This window comes from Sparus aurata, chromosome 4 (assembly GCF_900880675.1).
Source record: "Sparus aurata chromosome 4, fSpaAur1.1, whole genome shotgun sequence".
Lineage (NCBI taxonomy): Eukaryota > Metazoa > Chordata > Actinopteri > Spariformes > Sparidae > Sparus > Sparus aurata.
Window position 1 is genome coordinate 7,758,150 of NC_044190.1, and position 18,464 is coordinate 7,776,613.

The 18,464-nt window shown below is 39.3% G+C and overlaps 1 protein-coding gene across 1 annotated transcript; it reads right to left on the bottom strand.

Annotated features, from left to right (window-relative positions):
* Positions 1-3,823: 3,823 nt before the first annotated feature.
* Positions 3,824-16,865, bottom strand: LOC115579972 (mortality factor 4-like protein 1). The gene is made up of 12 exons (XM_030413753.1): positions 16,647-16,865; positions 16,153-16,199; positions 15,982-16,049; positions 15,796-15,882; positions 14,695-14,775; positions 14,525-14,550; positions 13,649-13,737; positions 12,751-12,852; positions 12,533-12,621; positions 10,035-10,207; positions 6,719-6,803; positions 3,824-4,373 (listed from the first exon to the last, which is right to left on the bottom strand). The coding sequence occupies exons 1-12, from the start codon at positions 16,684-16,686 to the stop codon at positions 4,289-4,291; spliced, it is 972 nt and encodes a 323-aa protein (XP_030269613.1). The 5' UTR covers positions 16,687-16,865; the 3' UTR covers positions 3,824-4,288.
* Positions 16,866-18,464: the final 1,599 nt, after the last annotated feature.

Genomic DNA, 18,464 nt, shown 5'->3' on the forward strand with positions numbered 1-18,464 from the left:
TAAATAATAATTTAACTAATTAATTAAATCTGTAAAAATAATAGGTAAATGAATACTAAAAAATACAATAGCAGATATTTGTCTTCCAGCTCAGAGGAGAAGTCTAAGGAGTGTATATAGCTCAGAAAGGGATCCCATGTGACATGAAACGATTTCAGCGAGCTCTTTAGTGTAAACCTGAGTTTTTCAAGTTTCAAGTTGTGAAGCACCTCAACAACCCAGCGAGAGCGTGCAGGGGGATTGGGAAGTTTCCAATTAAGGAGAATCAACTGACGGGCCAACAGGGTAGTAAATGCCAAGGCCTGCTTCAGATTTTTAGGAGCGCCAGTAAGGGGAGCAATACCAAAAACTGCAGATAGACTGTTTGCAGCAATAACGTAGCCGTATGCCCTAGATAGTATGTCAAAGATGTACGACCAGAACGACCTCAGTTCAGCACAGGACCAGAACATATGAACATGATTTGCAGGGGAACAGTCACATCTACCACAAGCATCACTGACAGAGGGGTATATTTTGTAAACACTGTTTTAAGTCACATTTATCCCTTGTCTGATTGAGGGATTTGTCTTTTTTTCCCAGGTTGTATGTGCCCCTCTAACAAAAAAGCCAGCCCCATCCTGGACCCCCTGTTAAAACTGGTCTAGAACCGCCACTGGAAAGGTGGCAGGGTTCACCACATATAAACAAAGTAAAACAGTATAAATTGTGTTATCCTTTAGGGTCAGTTTGTTTATTCAGTCATTAAAACAAAGAGAATTTTTTTATTTAGTTTGCTTTGGCATAAAAAAGACAAAATTCTTCCCCAAAACTACATAATGCACCTTTAAAGTTATAAACCTTACACCAAATAACAATTATTAGTGTCGCCCTCGTTTCAGCAGGAGATATTCTCACGTTACCCCACCTTTTAGGCCTATCTGATACTTAGCATGGCCTTCTTTACACACAAATCTTAGCCTATGAGCTCATAAAATATTATTTGATTAAGTGTGAACTGGCCGAGACGTTATTAGATAAATATACCTAGCTTTACTTTGACCACCTGCTGCTGTAGTTTCAGGAGACATTATTATTATCATTATCAAGACACATTTGCAGTGACAAAATAACGGCTGTCAGGATAGAAAATGAGTTATTAGATAAACTAAGCTTACATTGCAAACAAAGACCTTCATTTTTTATAATCACCCACTCAGGATATTGTTAAAATGATGTAAGAAGAATGAGATCCTCATCTAAAATAAAGCCTATGTTCCATTAAACGATAACTTTCCTGTAGGTGTTGCAGGCTGATGGTTAGCTAATATATAGAGTACTGTCCCCCGCTTTAACAGTGTAACTGCTATGATTATTTCTGCTTTCATCTCAGTGAAGCAGCTAAAATATTTATTCACCAGTGCTGCTTGAAACAGACAGAATTTAACCTCTTTACAACCTTGAATACACCTGAAGTATAAATGAACTGTCTGTCCAATTTGCATTTATTACCTTATATAAACACATCCGTCCGTGTCCAAATATAAACACCAGTGGTGAAATATATATACTAGCAAACAGTATTGTATGTCATACTCGGATGAATATAAGGTATTTATTTATATTTGCAACGTTGAATAAAAGAAGTTAGTTTCCTGTTGATTTGGACTTGAACTTTAAGGATTTAAGTTTAGTTCAACCAATATATTTAATTCACACAGTCATAAGGAGGATGTAGCCTGCTCAGATTCTTTACGTAAGACTGTAAAAATACTACATTGTCCTACATTGAAAATGTTAAGCCAACAGATGGACATGGAGCTTTTGGAGGAATCAATCTAAAGAAAAGGGGGGAAATGCTGCGCCCTTGTGGGCTCTAATTATCCTGGGTGAGCTAGAGCTAAAACTTGCTGCTGACCGACATTCAACAGATTTAATGTCATGCTTCAGTCAGTATCAAAATTCTGGATCTAAAGAGCAAAGACTGGTATTGTTTTTTAGCTTCCCGCTACCCTCATTCTTTTGTGTGACCTCTTCACTTTGAGGGAACATTTAACCTCATGCTACTGGCTGTTCTCTCTCTTTGTCTCCGTCTCCACAGCAACAGCGTTACCATGGAGATGCGGCTGCCGTCCATCTCAGCTGGAGGCGTAATTTGACTCCCTAAGATACTTGTGGTACTGGGAACCAGAGGATTTACAAACCAGAGGTTAATGTTGGCCTACTACAATTGTGAGGTTAATTAACCTTCTTGTACAATCTTCTGCTACATTATGCTTCTTCTCCACCATATTTCAGGGCAAATATTGCACTTTTCACTCAACTACATGTATTTGTATAACATTTATTACCAGTGGTGGAAGAAATGTTCAGCTCCTACTAAGTACTTCCGTTAATATTGTGAATCTAAACTTTGTTTGAGGATGACTCATTATTGCCAAAATAAAGCGTAAGTATCATCATCATTATCATCAATATTTCAATTCACCCAATTTAATTTGATGTCAGTGTAATGTGCAATAATCTACTGTTGTTCAGGAATGTAGCATTTATCTATACTGTAAATAGTTGTTAATTAATACCCATTTCAATATTAATCAATATTATCAACACTGCAGTTGTAGTGTCGCACAAGGCACGTATATTTTAATTTTTCAATTTCTGGTAGTATCTATAATTCCATATGTAAAAATATATACCACAAAAGAGAACTAGGGCTAGTGACATTTTCTAGAAGCGAGTTCTCACTTTTCCTCAGAATTCCAACTTTAATCTGAGAATTTTGACTTTAAACTCAGAATTCTGAGATTCAAGTCAGAATTGTGAAGAAAAAAAACTCAAACTCTTTTTTTACAGTGACACCAATCTTCTTCCGTACAATATACACTGATCAGCCACAAGATCAAAACCACTAACAGGTGATGTGAGTAACATAATCTTGTTACAACGGAGTGTTCTGCGGGGAATCTCTGGGTCCCACCATTCATGTGGACGCCGCTTGAAGCGCACCATCCAACTAAACCCCAATGTCCATTGACTGACCTAAGGAATGTGAGAAAGGGCCCAATGTGTGGACCTGGCCTTAACATTACCCAGATCCAAATCTGACCGAGCAACTGCGGGACATGCCGCAACAAGTCTGGTCCTTGGAGAACCCACCCTCAAACCCACAGGACCCAAAGGTTCCACTGCCAACATTCCACTGCAAGACACCACAAGACACCTTCAGAGATCTTGTGCATGCCTTGGTTGTTCTAAGCTGTTCTAGTGGCACAAGTTGAACTTGCAGAATATAAAGCAGGTGGTTTTAATGCTGTGGCTCATCAATGTTATATAGGAGCCATATATTATAGTTCAATGCACATCTTTTTTTCCCCATTTATTCAATTTTCTTCACTAATTACCTTAGTCTATTCCAATGTTTCATATTCTTTATACTCTTGACATGTCTATTATATTCTAGAAAGAGCAACTGTAATTTAACCCAGTTCCTCCCTCAAGGATCAGTCAAGTATTTGATTTATTTTCATTCTAACATCATTATGGATTATTGCCTCGGTCACAGCTCCTTGCACTCCTGTTGCACTTGCACAATTTCCAATTACTAATGAACGGCACACCTGCATACAGGTGGATGTCTTTGCACGCTCCCTTGTTAGATGAATATTAAGTCGTATTCTACAGTGTGAGTCTTTGATGTGTGATGTTGTGCCTTGAAGTCACTGCGAGCCTGTCCACTATATTTCAGCCCGTTTCATCAGCGAGTGACACTTTTCAAAATACGTCTTGCAGAATACATTTTCAAAGAACAACGACAACCAAATAATACACACAGTAAACAATGTAGAGATTGTGTAGAAACTTTTTTTTTTTTTTTTTACAAATTGATACAAATACACAAGATACAGATACAAAAACATTAACTGCTGAGCGCTGACCGTGTGGTCCAGCATTCAATTGCACCTCATGTGGCAGAAGAAGCACTAATAAATACACACATGCAACAGTAACAAATATCTATCAGATGGAATGCACCAAAACACCAAAGAGCTGCTTGTGGAAACAGTAACTTGTCAAAAAACAAACAAATGTCCTCTATCTTTTTAAAGAAGTGAGAGAAAAAAAAAACAAAGGGAAAGATTCAGCTAAAAAAAGGCTTGGTGATTTGTTTTCTTCTGAACGGTGACAAGCTCCTGAGACCTTTTGTGGTGGAACTGAATCAATTGAAGTGAAAAATCTCATCCAAGTCTGCAATAATGATTATTTCACATGTGGTCTGGGAGATGTGAGGCTTGTGTGCTCAGAGCTCTCACACAGCCTTGCGGTGGTACTCTGGTGGGGCAACCTCATAGTCAGTGGCACTGAAGAGGGTAGATGAATTCTTTACCAGGTACCTGTAGAATATTTAGAATTGATGAGCGGGACAGAAAAAGTTCTGCTGAAGGATGAAAAAAGGAATTGTCCTTTAACAGTTGTCATGTCCTGCTTGCAATACCACAACCAGCAAGTATCTACAACACACAAAATGACAGCGAAGGATCACAATATCTTCTGTCCTGTTAAATTCCCAACAGAAGTCTTGTCCAGTTGAACACTAAAGGTCTCGTATTATGCTCATTTTCAGAGTATTTTAGGTGTCTACTAGAAACTCTTTACATGCTTTAAAGGGATAGTTCGGGTTTTTTGAAGTGGGGTCATATAAAGTACATATCGATAGTCGGTCTGTTCCCTAGTAATTGGAGATCAGCGCAACATTAGTTTGGAGAATCTCCGCATCCCTACGGTTGAGAAAATGTGGATTGAGTGATTTGATATGAGTCAGGCCGACTATCAATTACAGAAATTACTTAAAGGTGCACGCTGTACACTATATTGGCAAAAGTATTCACTCACCCACCCAATAAATTGAAATCAGGTGTTCCAATCACTTCCGAGGCCACAGGTGTATAAAAGCCAGCACCTAGGCATGCAGACTGTTTCTACAAACATTTGTGAAAGAATGGGTCGCTCTCAGGAGCTCAGTGAATTCCAGCATGGTACTGTGATAGGATGCCACCTGTGCAACAAGTACAGTCGTGAAATTTCCTTGCTCCTAAATATTCTACAGTCAGTTGTCAGTGGTATTATAATAAAGTGGAAGCGATTGGGAACGACAGCAACTCAGCCACAAAGTGGTAGGCCATGTAAAATGACGGAGCGGGGTGAGCGGATGCTGAGGCGCATAGTGCACAGAGGTCGCCAACTTTCTGCAGAGTCAATGGCTACAGACCTCCAAACTTCATGTGGCCTTCAGATTGTTCAAGAACAGTGTGTAGAGAGCTTCATGGAATGGGAGTCCATGGCCGAGCAGCTGCATCCAATACATCCATACATCAGCAAGTGCAATGCAAAGCGTCGGATACAGTGGTGTAAAGCACGCCACCACTGGACTCTAGAGCAATGGAGACGCTTTCTCTGGAGTGACGAATCGCGCTTCTCCATCTGGCAACCTGATGGACGAATCTCGGTTTGGTGGTTGCCAGAAGAACGGTACTTGTTTGACTGCATTGTACCAAGTGTAAAGTTTGGTGGAGGGGTTGTTTTTCAGGAGCTGGGCTTGGCCCCTTAGTTCCAGTGAAAAGAACTCTGAATGCTTCAGCACACCAAGAGATGTTGGACACTTCTATGCTCTCAACTTTGTGGGAACAGTTTGGGGATGGCCCCTTCCTGTTCCAGCATGACTGTGCACCTGTGCACAAAGCAAGGTCCATAAAGACATGGATGAGAGAGTTTGGTGTGGATGAACTTGACTGGCCTACACAGAGTCCTGACCTCAACCCAATAGAACACCTTCGGGATGAATTAGAGCAGAGACTGAGAGCCAGGCCTTCCTGTCTAACATCAGTGTGTGACCTCACAAATGTGTTTCTGGAAGAATGGTCAAACATTCCCATAAACACTCCTAAACCTTGTGGAAAGCCTTCCCAGAAGAGTTCAAGCTGTTATAGCTGCAAATGGTGGACCGACGTCATATTAAACCCTATGGATTAAGAATGGGATGTCACTTAAGTTCATATGCAAGTCAAAGCAGGTGAGCGAATACTTTTGGCAGTATAGTGTATGTTGATGAAGGTTCTCAGTCATCCAGGTCCTGGAATTTCTAAGTGCTGTATCGTAGGCAAGTGGACTTGTTTCAGTTTTTTGAAGGCGTGAGTAAAACTGTCAAACTAGAATCACCGTCTTTGAGCAGAGGAGGTGGCTTATGACACTTCCTATCACCCATCTATAATGCAGCCCTGCCACCTTTCCCAAACAGTGTTCTGGGGACCTTATTTTCTACTGAGAATAGCTTGTCTATTCAGTTATGGAAAAATTATATATATTTCTGAGTTTGTGTTATCACCTCATTAATTGTACTTATCATTACTGTAAATATCAAAATTCTGAGTTTGAATTTCCTCTCCCAAACTATAAAGTGCCCCTTTAAAATAATCAGCCCTTGTTTGTTATGATTTCGATGTGACAAATGTCATACTTTATGATCTATCTGTTGAGTAAAGACAAGCTTAACAAATATATATATATATATATATATATATATATATATATATATATATTTATTTTCCAGAACAGAAAGTCAATTGAGGTTTTGCAACAAGCCTGGCTGCACTAATATGAAAATTATGTATGACATTTTAGAATCAACCAGACATGACAAGAAGTCTCTAGTGGTGTGTGGTGGGACTTGAACCTTACTTACTTGAGGAAATCTTGGAGGTAACTGAGTAGCAGAGCCAGACTTTTCTCGTCCAGTGGGGTGTAGGCCAGCATGGCTCCAATACGAACTGTCAGGGGAGGAGGCCACATGTATGTGAGGGTTGATGCACACTGAGACAGCAGGCTGAAGATGATCAGATCTGATGTCTTTTTAAAGAACATAATTTAGATTTTCTACAGGACATAACTATTATTAACACAGTGACATTTTTGGTTAATAATTATCAGTAATGTGGATTTAATGACTGAGTGGGTCAAGTGAAACAGTCTGGTAAGTTCAGAAAATGTTATTAAATTAATTAAATTAAACAGCTGATAAGCAGTCTTTATAACAAAGCCTATTTTTACCTAATCTTTACATGCAAGTTTAAAGGTTAAATCTAATTATGTACTGTATGGATTACTGTTATGTAATGCTCGACTACTGTTGTTACCTCGTATGTTTGTTCAATCAGAGGATTTCATTAAGGTCAGTAATCAAATCTGGTTAGTTGTCTTAAGAAGCAGCCTGAGTCATCTGTGAATTCAATTTACCTTCATTAAAAAAAGAAGACTGAAATTAACAATAATTTAACCTGAATGTAAATATCAGAACACAATGTCACAGTAAATTACTCACTGACTAGATTACCACTCCAGGGACTCTTATTTGTGTGCATATCCATTATTTATGTGGCCACACATGTTAGTTATTGTAGTAAATCATTCTGAACTGTGCGGTGAAATACAGCATTGGCGGTCATTGGAATACTCAGATTACTTTTCTGTTGTCATGAGTAACAAAACATGTTAGTTTAACACTTAAAGTAATCCATTATTTAGTATGTTTCAAATTAACTACCTTAAGTTTCTTTTCTTTCCACAAAAACAGAAAAACAAACAAACAAACAAACAGGAAATCACTTCTGTTTCTCTCCCACTTCTCGGGCAGCACGCAGCCACTTTCAGATATGTGGGTATGATTGTGTTGTGTTACAGCACTATTTAATAAAAGGCAATTACAGGTTCAACTTAAGTAGCAATATGGTCAGAACAGTCACCTGTTGAAACATGATGTGCTACAGACTCTACAAACCTGTGTTTTCTTGTTTTCTAAAAGGGAACTGCTAAAAAATGATGTTTCAACTGAGGGTGTCACGATATACATGATATTAAAAATGTAAATACTGATATTGTGTTATTAATACACATATGATAATACTGTGTGAATAATCCAGTAAAGATGTTTGGCCTGGTGCATCTTTTCACCAGTAAGTTCTGTCTGTACACTCTTTTACAGTCACGGTTCCACACTCCCTCTCCATACACCTGTATATTTTGAGGGTAACTAATTTGCCATAAAAAGAGACAAAACACTCAGTAAACAAAGTTGAAAATAGATTGGATTGCTAGCATTTTCTCCTTTAGATTTCTATAGATATCGCAGTAATATAGATATCATGAATTCATGATATCACCAATACTTGATTAACAGGGCAGATGCCAACACGGAAACAATACTCATAGATAAGTTGATGCTTTTAAATGACCACAACAATCTTTCTCTGCATCATTTTCAGGAAAAACATCGAAAAACGATCTGTGACGGGCACATTGCTTCATCGATTCCTGTGACTATCAGCTTGCACACATTCTGAGTCGTACATGCTATTCAATGTAAGTAAGGTCGAAACATTTAAAGGAAGATATGCAGCCTGCTTATTTATGGACAATATATGCAGTAGGGCTGCACAAAAAATCGTTAAAAAATCGCGATCTCGATTCACACATACACGTGATCTCATTTCTACACACAGCGATTCTGAAGCATTTTATATCTCGAGCCGAATCACAAACAAATGCTCCTATTTTCCTCCCGGACTTTTTGAAGCGCCCCCAAACGCAGCACTGCCGCTGCCTCCTCCCTCAACCTGTGGTAAATCTTTACAACACGGGATTCAGTGGAGGAAGCCCGCCTGCAGTTGAGTGTTTGGAAGGAGTGAGTGAGAAGCCGTTTTTAGACGGGGTAGCAAGCCGCCAATCTGCCCGTCCTTTTGACGGCTAGGTCCGCGGTTTTAGACAGAGGGCGGCAAATTGGGGGTCTGTTTTGGTCCGCCGATTTGCTGCCTCGGACGGTACACTTATTTCCGCCTCGACTGCTAGTTTGTTGTTGTAGCGACAAGCTAGGAATGGTCGCTACTTTCAAATTAAAAGCCCCCCGCTAAGAACCCAGTTCTAAACTCCAATGGGGTGCAATGCAAAGCTCTTATTTTGAAGACAAATTCGTTGTCAACTGTTCACTGCCCAACTTCGGGCTTCACGTCACGTCACATGTTTACGCCTACCTCTTAGGCGGCTTTTGGAATAGGAGGAATATTACGCCTCCGTTTTAGAAAGCCGATCACAGCAGCTATCACATATCACCTAGCCAAGGATACGGCCCCAATAAACACTGTACAACATGAGGGATTAGAGGATGCCCTCTCATCTTGGAGACAATTTTTTTTTTTTACTTTTGTAAAACTCATTTCTCATCAAATGATGGAACTAACAAAACAAAAAAACATTGCTTTGGCAGAGGCATAGTAGTATGCCTCTGCCATACTACAATGTTTTTTTTTGTTTTGTTCAAGTTCATCAGTGCAATAAACATTTTGTGAAAAAAATCGTGCCAGAGAATCGTGATCTCAATTCTAAGCAAAAAAATCGTGATTCACATTTTTTCCAGAATCGTGCAGCCCTAATATGCAGTAACACGAGCAAGGAAGCGTAAAGGGCTTTTTCAAAAGTAACAATACCTAACACTGGTGTAATCTTTAATAGCATAACAATACTGCCATAACTTGGTCTCATATTAATTTGCTGCTTCCTAAGGGGAATAAACCTTGGGGAAAAAAGTGAAGAAATGGACAAAATAGTGAAAACACTGAAGGCTGAAGCTTTAGTTCAAATGAGAACTTGAACTGCTGAAACCTCTCTTTAAAACATTCAACAAAGAAAGCAATGTGAACTCAAATGAGTGGTTGGAGTCAGCAATGCCTCTCTTTTACCTCAAAGTGTTTAAGTGGATCACATTTCACATGTTTTCAACCTAGCCTAGCAACTGGAACTAAAAAAATAAAACATTCAGTTTTCTCCCAATTCCTCTTTACCTGCATGAAGAAAAAAATGTCGTAGTAATCATATCAATCATTTGCAAGCACTTAAATTAGTACAAAGAGTCACTTTTCTTTTTTGTACAATGTTAAAAACCCTCCATCTAGGCACTCAGTGTGTGTGTAATATATGAGTAATATGTGTGTGTGTTTCAGGGTCCCTACCAAACAGGCGCAGCAGGTGTGGAGCTCCGTACACCTGAGACATCGGCATATCTGGGTGTTCAGACAGAATCTCAGCATACTGCGGCCTCTCAAACTTGTAAAGCAGCTGCGTGCCCAGCATGACATTGAAATACTCCCGAATGCCCGCCACTACTTCGTTGACTGCATACTCCCTGCGGAGGAAGAGAGAAGAGACAAATGTTTCTCTGGAGGGAAATTCCATGGAAATTTTAGAGGTCGCAGTGTAAAAGAACCATGAACTGAACAGGTTTAAAAACTTGATAGTGACAGGAAATACATCATGCTTGGAGTTTATTTATGTCAAAGTTAAGTTTACAGTGTTATGAGATGCAGTTTAGACAGTCTGGTATGTTCCCTACTAACAAAAAGAAAACTGGGAACGTGAAACTTGAGACTCTGCTGATGGAAATCATTAAAGTCCCAAAGTATGACGACAAAAAAAAAAAAAACAATAAGTAATTGGTTATCAAATAAAGTAATCTATTAGTCCTTTTAACCTACAAGAGTCCAAACTGTTTATCTTACAAACCAGTATTGCTGCACAGATTGTGAAATTCTTGGCTGAAATTGATATTTAAAATAGCCATATGGTTTGATATGGGATGTTTTTCCTTTTTGTTCATTTTGTTTTTATTGTTATTTATTCCTGTTTTGTACCAGGGGAGAGCACTGGCACAAAGAAGAGCACTAATTCAATCATAGAAATTCATAAAACACCTTCTTTCCCATAGATAGCTAGCAGTCAATAGCAGTCTGATACTGATCAGGACTAATGAGTGTCTCGCTCAAGTCCAGGACAAGATTATTTTCCCATTATTCCCATTATTTTATTATTTTCACTGTGAACCCCAGAACGAGAACGAGAGGAACACATGCTACAAAAACACTCTTTAAGTTTGGTTCAATGTTCAATTTATTATGTGTCAGTCTTCTGAAAATGGGAGCAAAATCTTCTGGCTCAAAAATATAAAAACAGAAACTTGAACATTCACTTTTGATGCTCGTTTTAACGTCCTGTTGATTCTCATTGATTACAGCTGATGACTTTTTTCTGGGCCCATCTTAACAGGGCTTGTTTGATACACCCACTAGACTCAGCCACAGACACTACAATGGGCAGTGTACGGAGCTCAGCATTGACCTGAAAGGGCCCCTTATTGATTTTAACCAGTCAGGAACATCACCTGGAGCCATTTCAAAGCAGTTACAGGTTCCAAGATCAACTGTGCAAACAACTGTTTGTAAGTATAAAGTGCATGCATTGTCTGGCCACAATGATGAGCAATATGTTGGAGGCGAGAAGGAGAGGCTAATGGACAGAATCACTCTTCTCTCTTTGGCCTAAAAACCTAGTTTCTAACTCTACTAGTTCATCATTTTTTAAAGCAACTCTTCACTGTTGTTTTTTTACTTAACTTTTATCTCGCTCTTTTAAGTGTTCCACATTTAGCGAATGCGGTATTTAGTGAGTTTTCACATTTCCTGTTCTGCCTTCTCGTTTTAACTCACTTCCACTAGGCTTCCTTGTGTTTTGCTAGACTGTTGAGTGTTTATTCTTTGATATTGTCTTCCTCGATTTCCTGTGTTAGCTTGATTGCCAATGCACTTTGTAAACTCTGTTTTTACAGGGGCTATAAAAAATAAAGTTTATCATGCTGTGCGGCTGTTTTGGGGCGAGTGGATCTGGTGCTCTAAAGAACGTATATGGAATAATGAAGAAGGAGGATTAGCTTCACATTCTTCAGGAAAACTTAAACTCTTCAGCCAGAAGATTTGTTCTTCAGGACAATAATCCCAAACACATATTAGAAGTGGTTAAAGAATGGCTAAAACATTTTTATTTTGTGACAAAGTAGTATGCGTTATGTTGTGTATGTAAACATAATATCTTGCAACCCTGACTGAAATGAATAAGTAACACATAAATAAATGTAGATGCTTCTCACATATGTTCAACTTGGCAGCACAGAAGATCAGCACGGCTTCAAGGTGGGAACCCAAGATTAGTGTCACCAATTCAGAATCTGAACAAATGTGAAATATGGTAACAATCTCCTCTTGTCTTCCTGAGTTATTGCAGTGAATAATGACTTGTAAAGATTGTGATGTCACAATGAGGTTGACATTTAACCTTTAACCTTGGATATAACATGTCATCGCCCTCTTGTTCTATCGTACGTACAGGCAGATGGACGAAGCCTCCGGAGGCATAAAAATGTTGTCTGTCTGGAAGAATGGCAAGCAGCATTTAACGATTGTATATAAATGGGCTGAACAAGGACACACATTGCTTATGCTCATTTAAATACATTTCAAAGGATTTCTACTTTCTACTAAGTGGTACATAATGTGCATAAATGGCACCATGCTGGGTAAATTGCACACGATGTGGTGAAACTGCCTTCAATTAATTTAATTTAAGAAGGTAACAGACGCAGATGTGGAGGATTGAATGAGCATAGTGTTTTTATTCTTACTTGTTGTCCAAGTTTCCTTTCGATTTCTTATAGTTTGCATAGTCCTCCAAGACGGTCTCTATGTTCTTTTTCGCAGGCAGATGAAACAACTGTAAGAAGCCGAATGCAAAAGAAGAAGCAGGACGACATGAATTTTAGATATGGAGACTTTTTCACCATAGCTGAAGGAAATCTACAGCTAACATAGGAACTTGTCATATTTTTGTGTTCTTTTTCACCTGTTTCTGTCGGGTGATGAGGTCCCAGTCGTCCACCAGCCAGGGTTTCAGCTCCTCAGGGATCTTTACTTTCACCTCCACACGGTTGGTAAACATCTCCTCCTGAACACAAACATTTATAACTTGTTTTTTTTTTCATTATTATCATCATCATTTTAACATGTGTTATGTGAGGGACACACTGCCTTTCTTTCTCCTCTGAAGTGATATAACCCAACACATATTTCCTGTTACTACAGGTAGACTGTGCACTTCACCATCAAATGCTCAAGGTTTTAGTGACTTAAGTGCTGTTATCTTCTGTTGACATGCCGCTGTGTGTGCAACATTTCCTGCAGCTTCTTGCTTTCTAAAGCAAACCAAACCATTTTTCACCCAGTGAGCACACCAGCAAGAACTCAATCTGCAATCAAAGAGTCCCAAAAATCACTTAGTGGCCCACAGTGTAGTGGTCACATTCATGCATGAATAACTGATTCAACAACCAACTATGTGAGCCGGATGAAATCAGAAAGGACAGGGACTTTTTGTCCTTTTACAGCCCTTCACCTAAATTTCACACAGTAAGTTGGACACTTTAAGGTTATTTTTAGCGTGACATCTCCATATTTCCAGAAAGGAAGGTCAGTCTGCCTCAGTTTGACTGCAAGTAAAAATCTTTTGATTCTTTTCTCTATTAACTGATTCGTCAGAAAATGGGGAAAAATTTCATTTTTTCAATCAGTGTTTCCCAAAGCCCAAGATTACATACTAAAGTGTCTTGTTTTTCAACAACCCAAAAAATCCAGAAACCACAAAATATCTATATTTAAGCAGTTGGGATCAGAGAATTTTGACTTTGATTAACTGTTCATCAAAGTACTTGTACATGGTATGACCAATAATGACTGATACATACACTCTCCACAGTTGGATCAACCCGGGCCCTCTTCTTCCGGGGTCCCTGGGGTGTTTCTCCGCTGCTGGTGCCTTCACCCGGCCCTGGGGCTAAACACATTACACACATTTCAGCCTATAAATTATGTAGATATGAAGGTTTGAGGTTTTTAGTAAAAACGTCTGGCAGGTTGTGAATGTCTTGTACTGAACAGACCCATAAAGAGCTCCCTAAAGAGGAAAGTGCTTTTAGGGTGTAATGGATGAGCAGGTAAACAACTTGTTATGTAGTCCGTTTTTTTTCTCTGCCAAAAAGGCAAAAGGACATACAAGATCACTTGAGACAGTTCTATCTACAACTGCCAACTCCTGATATCCTTTTTCTTAACAGATTCAGTGGGCCTTCCAACATTGGGAACATGTTTGATAAAAAGCTTAATCCAAAAATTGGTTAAAAATACACATAATGTGACACACATCAAAGTGACTTATTCATGAATACATTACAGAATATTACCATATGTAAAAGGATGTTTTTGTACATTTCTTTCTGATATGAATAAACCATCGTCAGTGAGAAGCGCCTCATCTGCACTTACAGAAAAAACAGTACTAATACTCACATGGCCCGAATGGCCAAAACAAAAAGCACAAATCCTATAATGATGGAACAAATTCCATTTCTTTGATATTTTCAAACTTACTGAAAATGCCTGTGAACATTTCACTAAAATATTTAAAGGGAAAAGATTCCAGTTGTCTACAATACAGCACAGAACTACCATGACCTGGACGACTGAGAACCCTCATCAACATCTTTCTATTTTAGGTTATAAAAAAATACATTTTCTTGAGTTAAAGCTACGACTAACATGTCATGTAGAAGCATTTTACTTACTCTTCTGCTTTGCCTTTTTCACTTTCCTAGGATGCAAAAAAGAAAAGCACATTCAGTACATACCGTTCATACGTTACTCCATTCAATATAGGCCGACATTATGTCAATCCATATGATGTGTTTACAGTATGTTTGATTATTAGAGGGAAGAAAACAAGGTAGACACTTACAGATCAACATTTTTCTGCTGCACAGCAGCAATCTTCTTGCTTGGTGCTAAACCCCTCATCTTTCCCTCAACATAATGGTCCCTGAAGAGGAAAAAAAAGTCATGGTCATTACATAAATCAACTTAAGAATCATTTATGCTCAACGTTAGATACACATATGGATATGGACGTAGCCTTCTGAGTTTGTTACATCCGTATTCCTTCATGTGTTCTAAAAGCTTACAGATACGGACCAACGGAGCAGTACCTCCAGTGGTCATGGCAGACAGTGTAGCAGTGGAGCCAATAGTTCAAGCAAGGCACTATCACAGGACATCAGGCAGAAGTTTAAATATGGCAGAACTTTTGGAGGAGAGGTTACGTGAGTTTGTTAGAAGTTTCAAGATGTTACTTCGCAGGGGCACAGAGACAAACAGTTACTACAAAGCAGCTGGGAGGAGAAAAGTGGAAATCTGTGCAAGATCAATTTGAATTCAAGTGTTGCCTCGTAATAGCTGTACTGCTTAACATGAATGACAACGTGAGGGAGGAATGGAAGTATGTGGGCAGTGATGGTTGAATAGTTTGAAACCGTACCAAAAGGGAGCATAAATGAGCCTAAAAGCACATAACTGAGGTTTGCCCATGTACTGGCGAGTCAGGAGCTCTGTGTTTCAAATCACAAGCAACTCATAATAAATTCAAGGTAAAAATGTGAAAATTGTGTTACTTTGTTTGTGTTGGAGCTATGTGGGTAAAAATGACTACCATAAAATATCACATCAGGGAGCTTTTCTTACACAGCAACAAAATACTTCCTTATCATCTCTGATTCATCATCATCACAGCACAAACAAAGTGAAACTCACTTGCATTTCCTGGACTCTGTAAATTTGTTGAGGTACTCTTTAGGTATGGATGCATAAAGTCACCTGGAAATTCGAAGTCACTCTATTTTTAAACAATTAAAATGCCTTAATTGTGGCGGCATGGTCATCTGATGTGAATATGCATCAAGCCTTGGTTTGGGACAGTCTAAGGCAAAGCAATTGAACTATGACAGTTTCATTGTGTATAAAGACAGTTCCTGGGAGTTTTGTTGTGATTTTTAGCGGAACTTACTGATTGGCCTTTTGAAGCTCTTTTTGTTTCGCAAGGTTGCTGTCCACATATTTGAGAACTCTGCTTTCAGGAACCCATTCATCCCAGCTGGAGAAGAGAAAAAAATAAAGTCATAAAGATGCAGATATCGATTTTATTCAGATCAAACACAATTGACGACGAGCGTATTGTATCCAGGCTGCTCACTTTTTGTTCCATCCGCTGTAATGAATGAAGTATTTAATCTGCTTTTCCTTTATGTTGATCTTTACGCACTGTAAAAAACAGAAAACACACAGATGAATGTTGACAGTGTGGACTGACCTTTGTGATGCAGTTAAAAATCAACTGATAACGTGGACTTGTATTGAAACAAACCTTTGCCTCATAGAGCAATGGCCCATGGAAGCACAGGACTCTTTCACCTGCGAGGAGCAAAACAAATGTTAGCACTGAGGGTAAAACACTCAACATCGCCGCAATATATTTTACTTTAATAACTCGTCATGCTGCCATGAAGGTTTTGAGCGGATATAGTCTGGCCTGACGGGGTTTCTGCAGCTCTTTGTGTGTCAATGACTGTCTAGTAAATAAAGCTTTAGCTCAAACATAGCATAAATAACAAGCTAGCTAGCTGTTAGCCTGACGTTAACGACTGTTTCCCCACATTCAGCTCCATTTTAAGTTAGTAGCTTTAATATTTGTCGATCTCTGGCATGTTTCATCTGATTTCCTCACATACATGGGCAGTAATAAAGGCTGTGTGGCTCTATATCCCTCCCTGGAGAACACTATTGTCGAGCAGGAGCAGCAGCATCAACAACAACAACAAACCCGCCCCCCTCCACTCGCGCTCTTTTCCCCTGACAAACCTTCTTGAAATTTAGGTTTAGGGTCCTGTTTTGGCGCCATTCACAGACTCAGCTGATCGGATCTCTGAGGGATCAAATTCGTGCATTGCCAGAGTCCATTTCTTCCAGGCGCAAACACCTCCGACATTGGAGCCAAAGCGAAGGAAGAAGCCGAGAATGGCCTGTCTGCCGCTGGGTCACCTGACCACCGCCGAGACCCCGAGCGACGCTGCGTTCAGGGGCTCCTACTGAAACTCGGGGAAACAAAGATTGATGCTGAGCAAAGGCAGCACAGAGATCTCACAGACTCAGATGGCAGTTTTTACAGCAGTCAATATATTGATGCCTTGGGTGACGCTTTTTGAATATGCACTTTTTAATTTCAATTTACTTGTAGTAACGTTGTATTTACGTTACTGTTGCCTGCTCTCATGGTTCACACAGGGCGAATACAGGTAATCTGGGTGCTGTAGGACTAAACGCAAGGGTTATTATTTTCTCTTTTAAAAAAATGTGGTCAACAGGACTTTTACTGTAAATCAAGCTTGGCTGTCAAGTGCATGAAATCCCATGACATCACGGGGTTGTTGTTACAGAGAGGGACATGGCACTTTGCAGTCACAAAGTAATAAAATTATGTTGGTGATTTGTTCACGCAGCAAAATATTCATTGAAATGTTGAAAATGTGTTGTAGTCTTTTGAATAAAAAACTGTTTTAGTTGTTCATCAAATGTGATTAAGACTGTAGGACAGCATGGTGAGGGGAATCTGGGACAGTCATTCTACCAACATAGAACATAAAAAGACTACCCGATGCCCAAAGAATGAACTTCTGTCAGAAACGTATTACCCCTCAAAACTAATTAAACTATTAATAATGTGATTACTGTAAAATATTAAATGAAAAACCAAATAAATAATCAGTTTGTCTAATCATCTATTGCTGTTGCTTCATTCCTTTTTCTTTTTTTCTAAGTGTTATACAATTTTAATAGAATGGTGAATTAGATGAATAATCATAATCTCAAAAAACTTTTGGCTTTTAATTTTGATATTGATCTTGGTATGCATAAAGTAAAGTGATCTTTTTTAACACCTTATACACCTTATACAAGTGTCCCAGATCACAAAGTGATTACAGAAGTCAAAATTGCAAATAATGTCCCATATTAACCGAATTCACCCCATAAATATGGTTGCATGCTGTTTTACATGATTCTGTTTACTTACCTGCACTGCTATTCTCGTAAACACCCTGGTTACCTCTCGCCTGGACTACTGTAACTCTCTCCTCCATGGTCTTCCTCAGAAATCACTCCATAAACTCTAACCGGTCCAGAACACAGCAGCTCGTATCATCACTGGAACTCCCTCTGCTGAACACATCACTCCAGCCCTGCAGCAACTCCATTGGCTCCCTATCAAATCCTGCATTGATTTCAAGATTCTGCTCCTCGCTTTCGAGATCTTTCATAACCTGGCACCACCATATCTCGCTGAACTGATCCATATCCGCACACCATCCCGCGCTCTCTGATCCTCTTCTACCATCCAGCTCTTTGCCCCATCTGCCAACCTAACCACCATGGGGTCACAAGCCTTCAGCAGATCTGCCCCCAGCCTCTGGAACTCTCTCCCACCAGACATTCGCACTTCTGACACTGTCTCCATTTTTAAATCTCGCCTGAAAACACACTTATTCCGAGTGGCTTACTCTGTATTAGACTAATCATATAAACACACTCTTGCCTATTCTTTATTCCACTCTATCGCACTATACTCACCCCTGAGGCTCAACCCTGCCTAGCCCAGCCCGGTTGACTTCCTTCTTGTGAGGT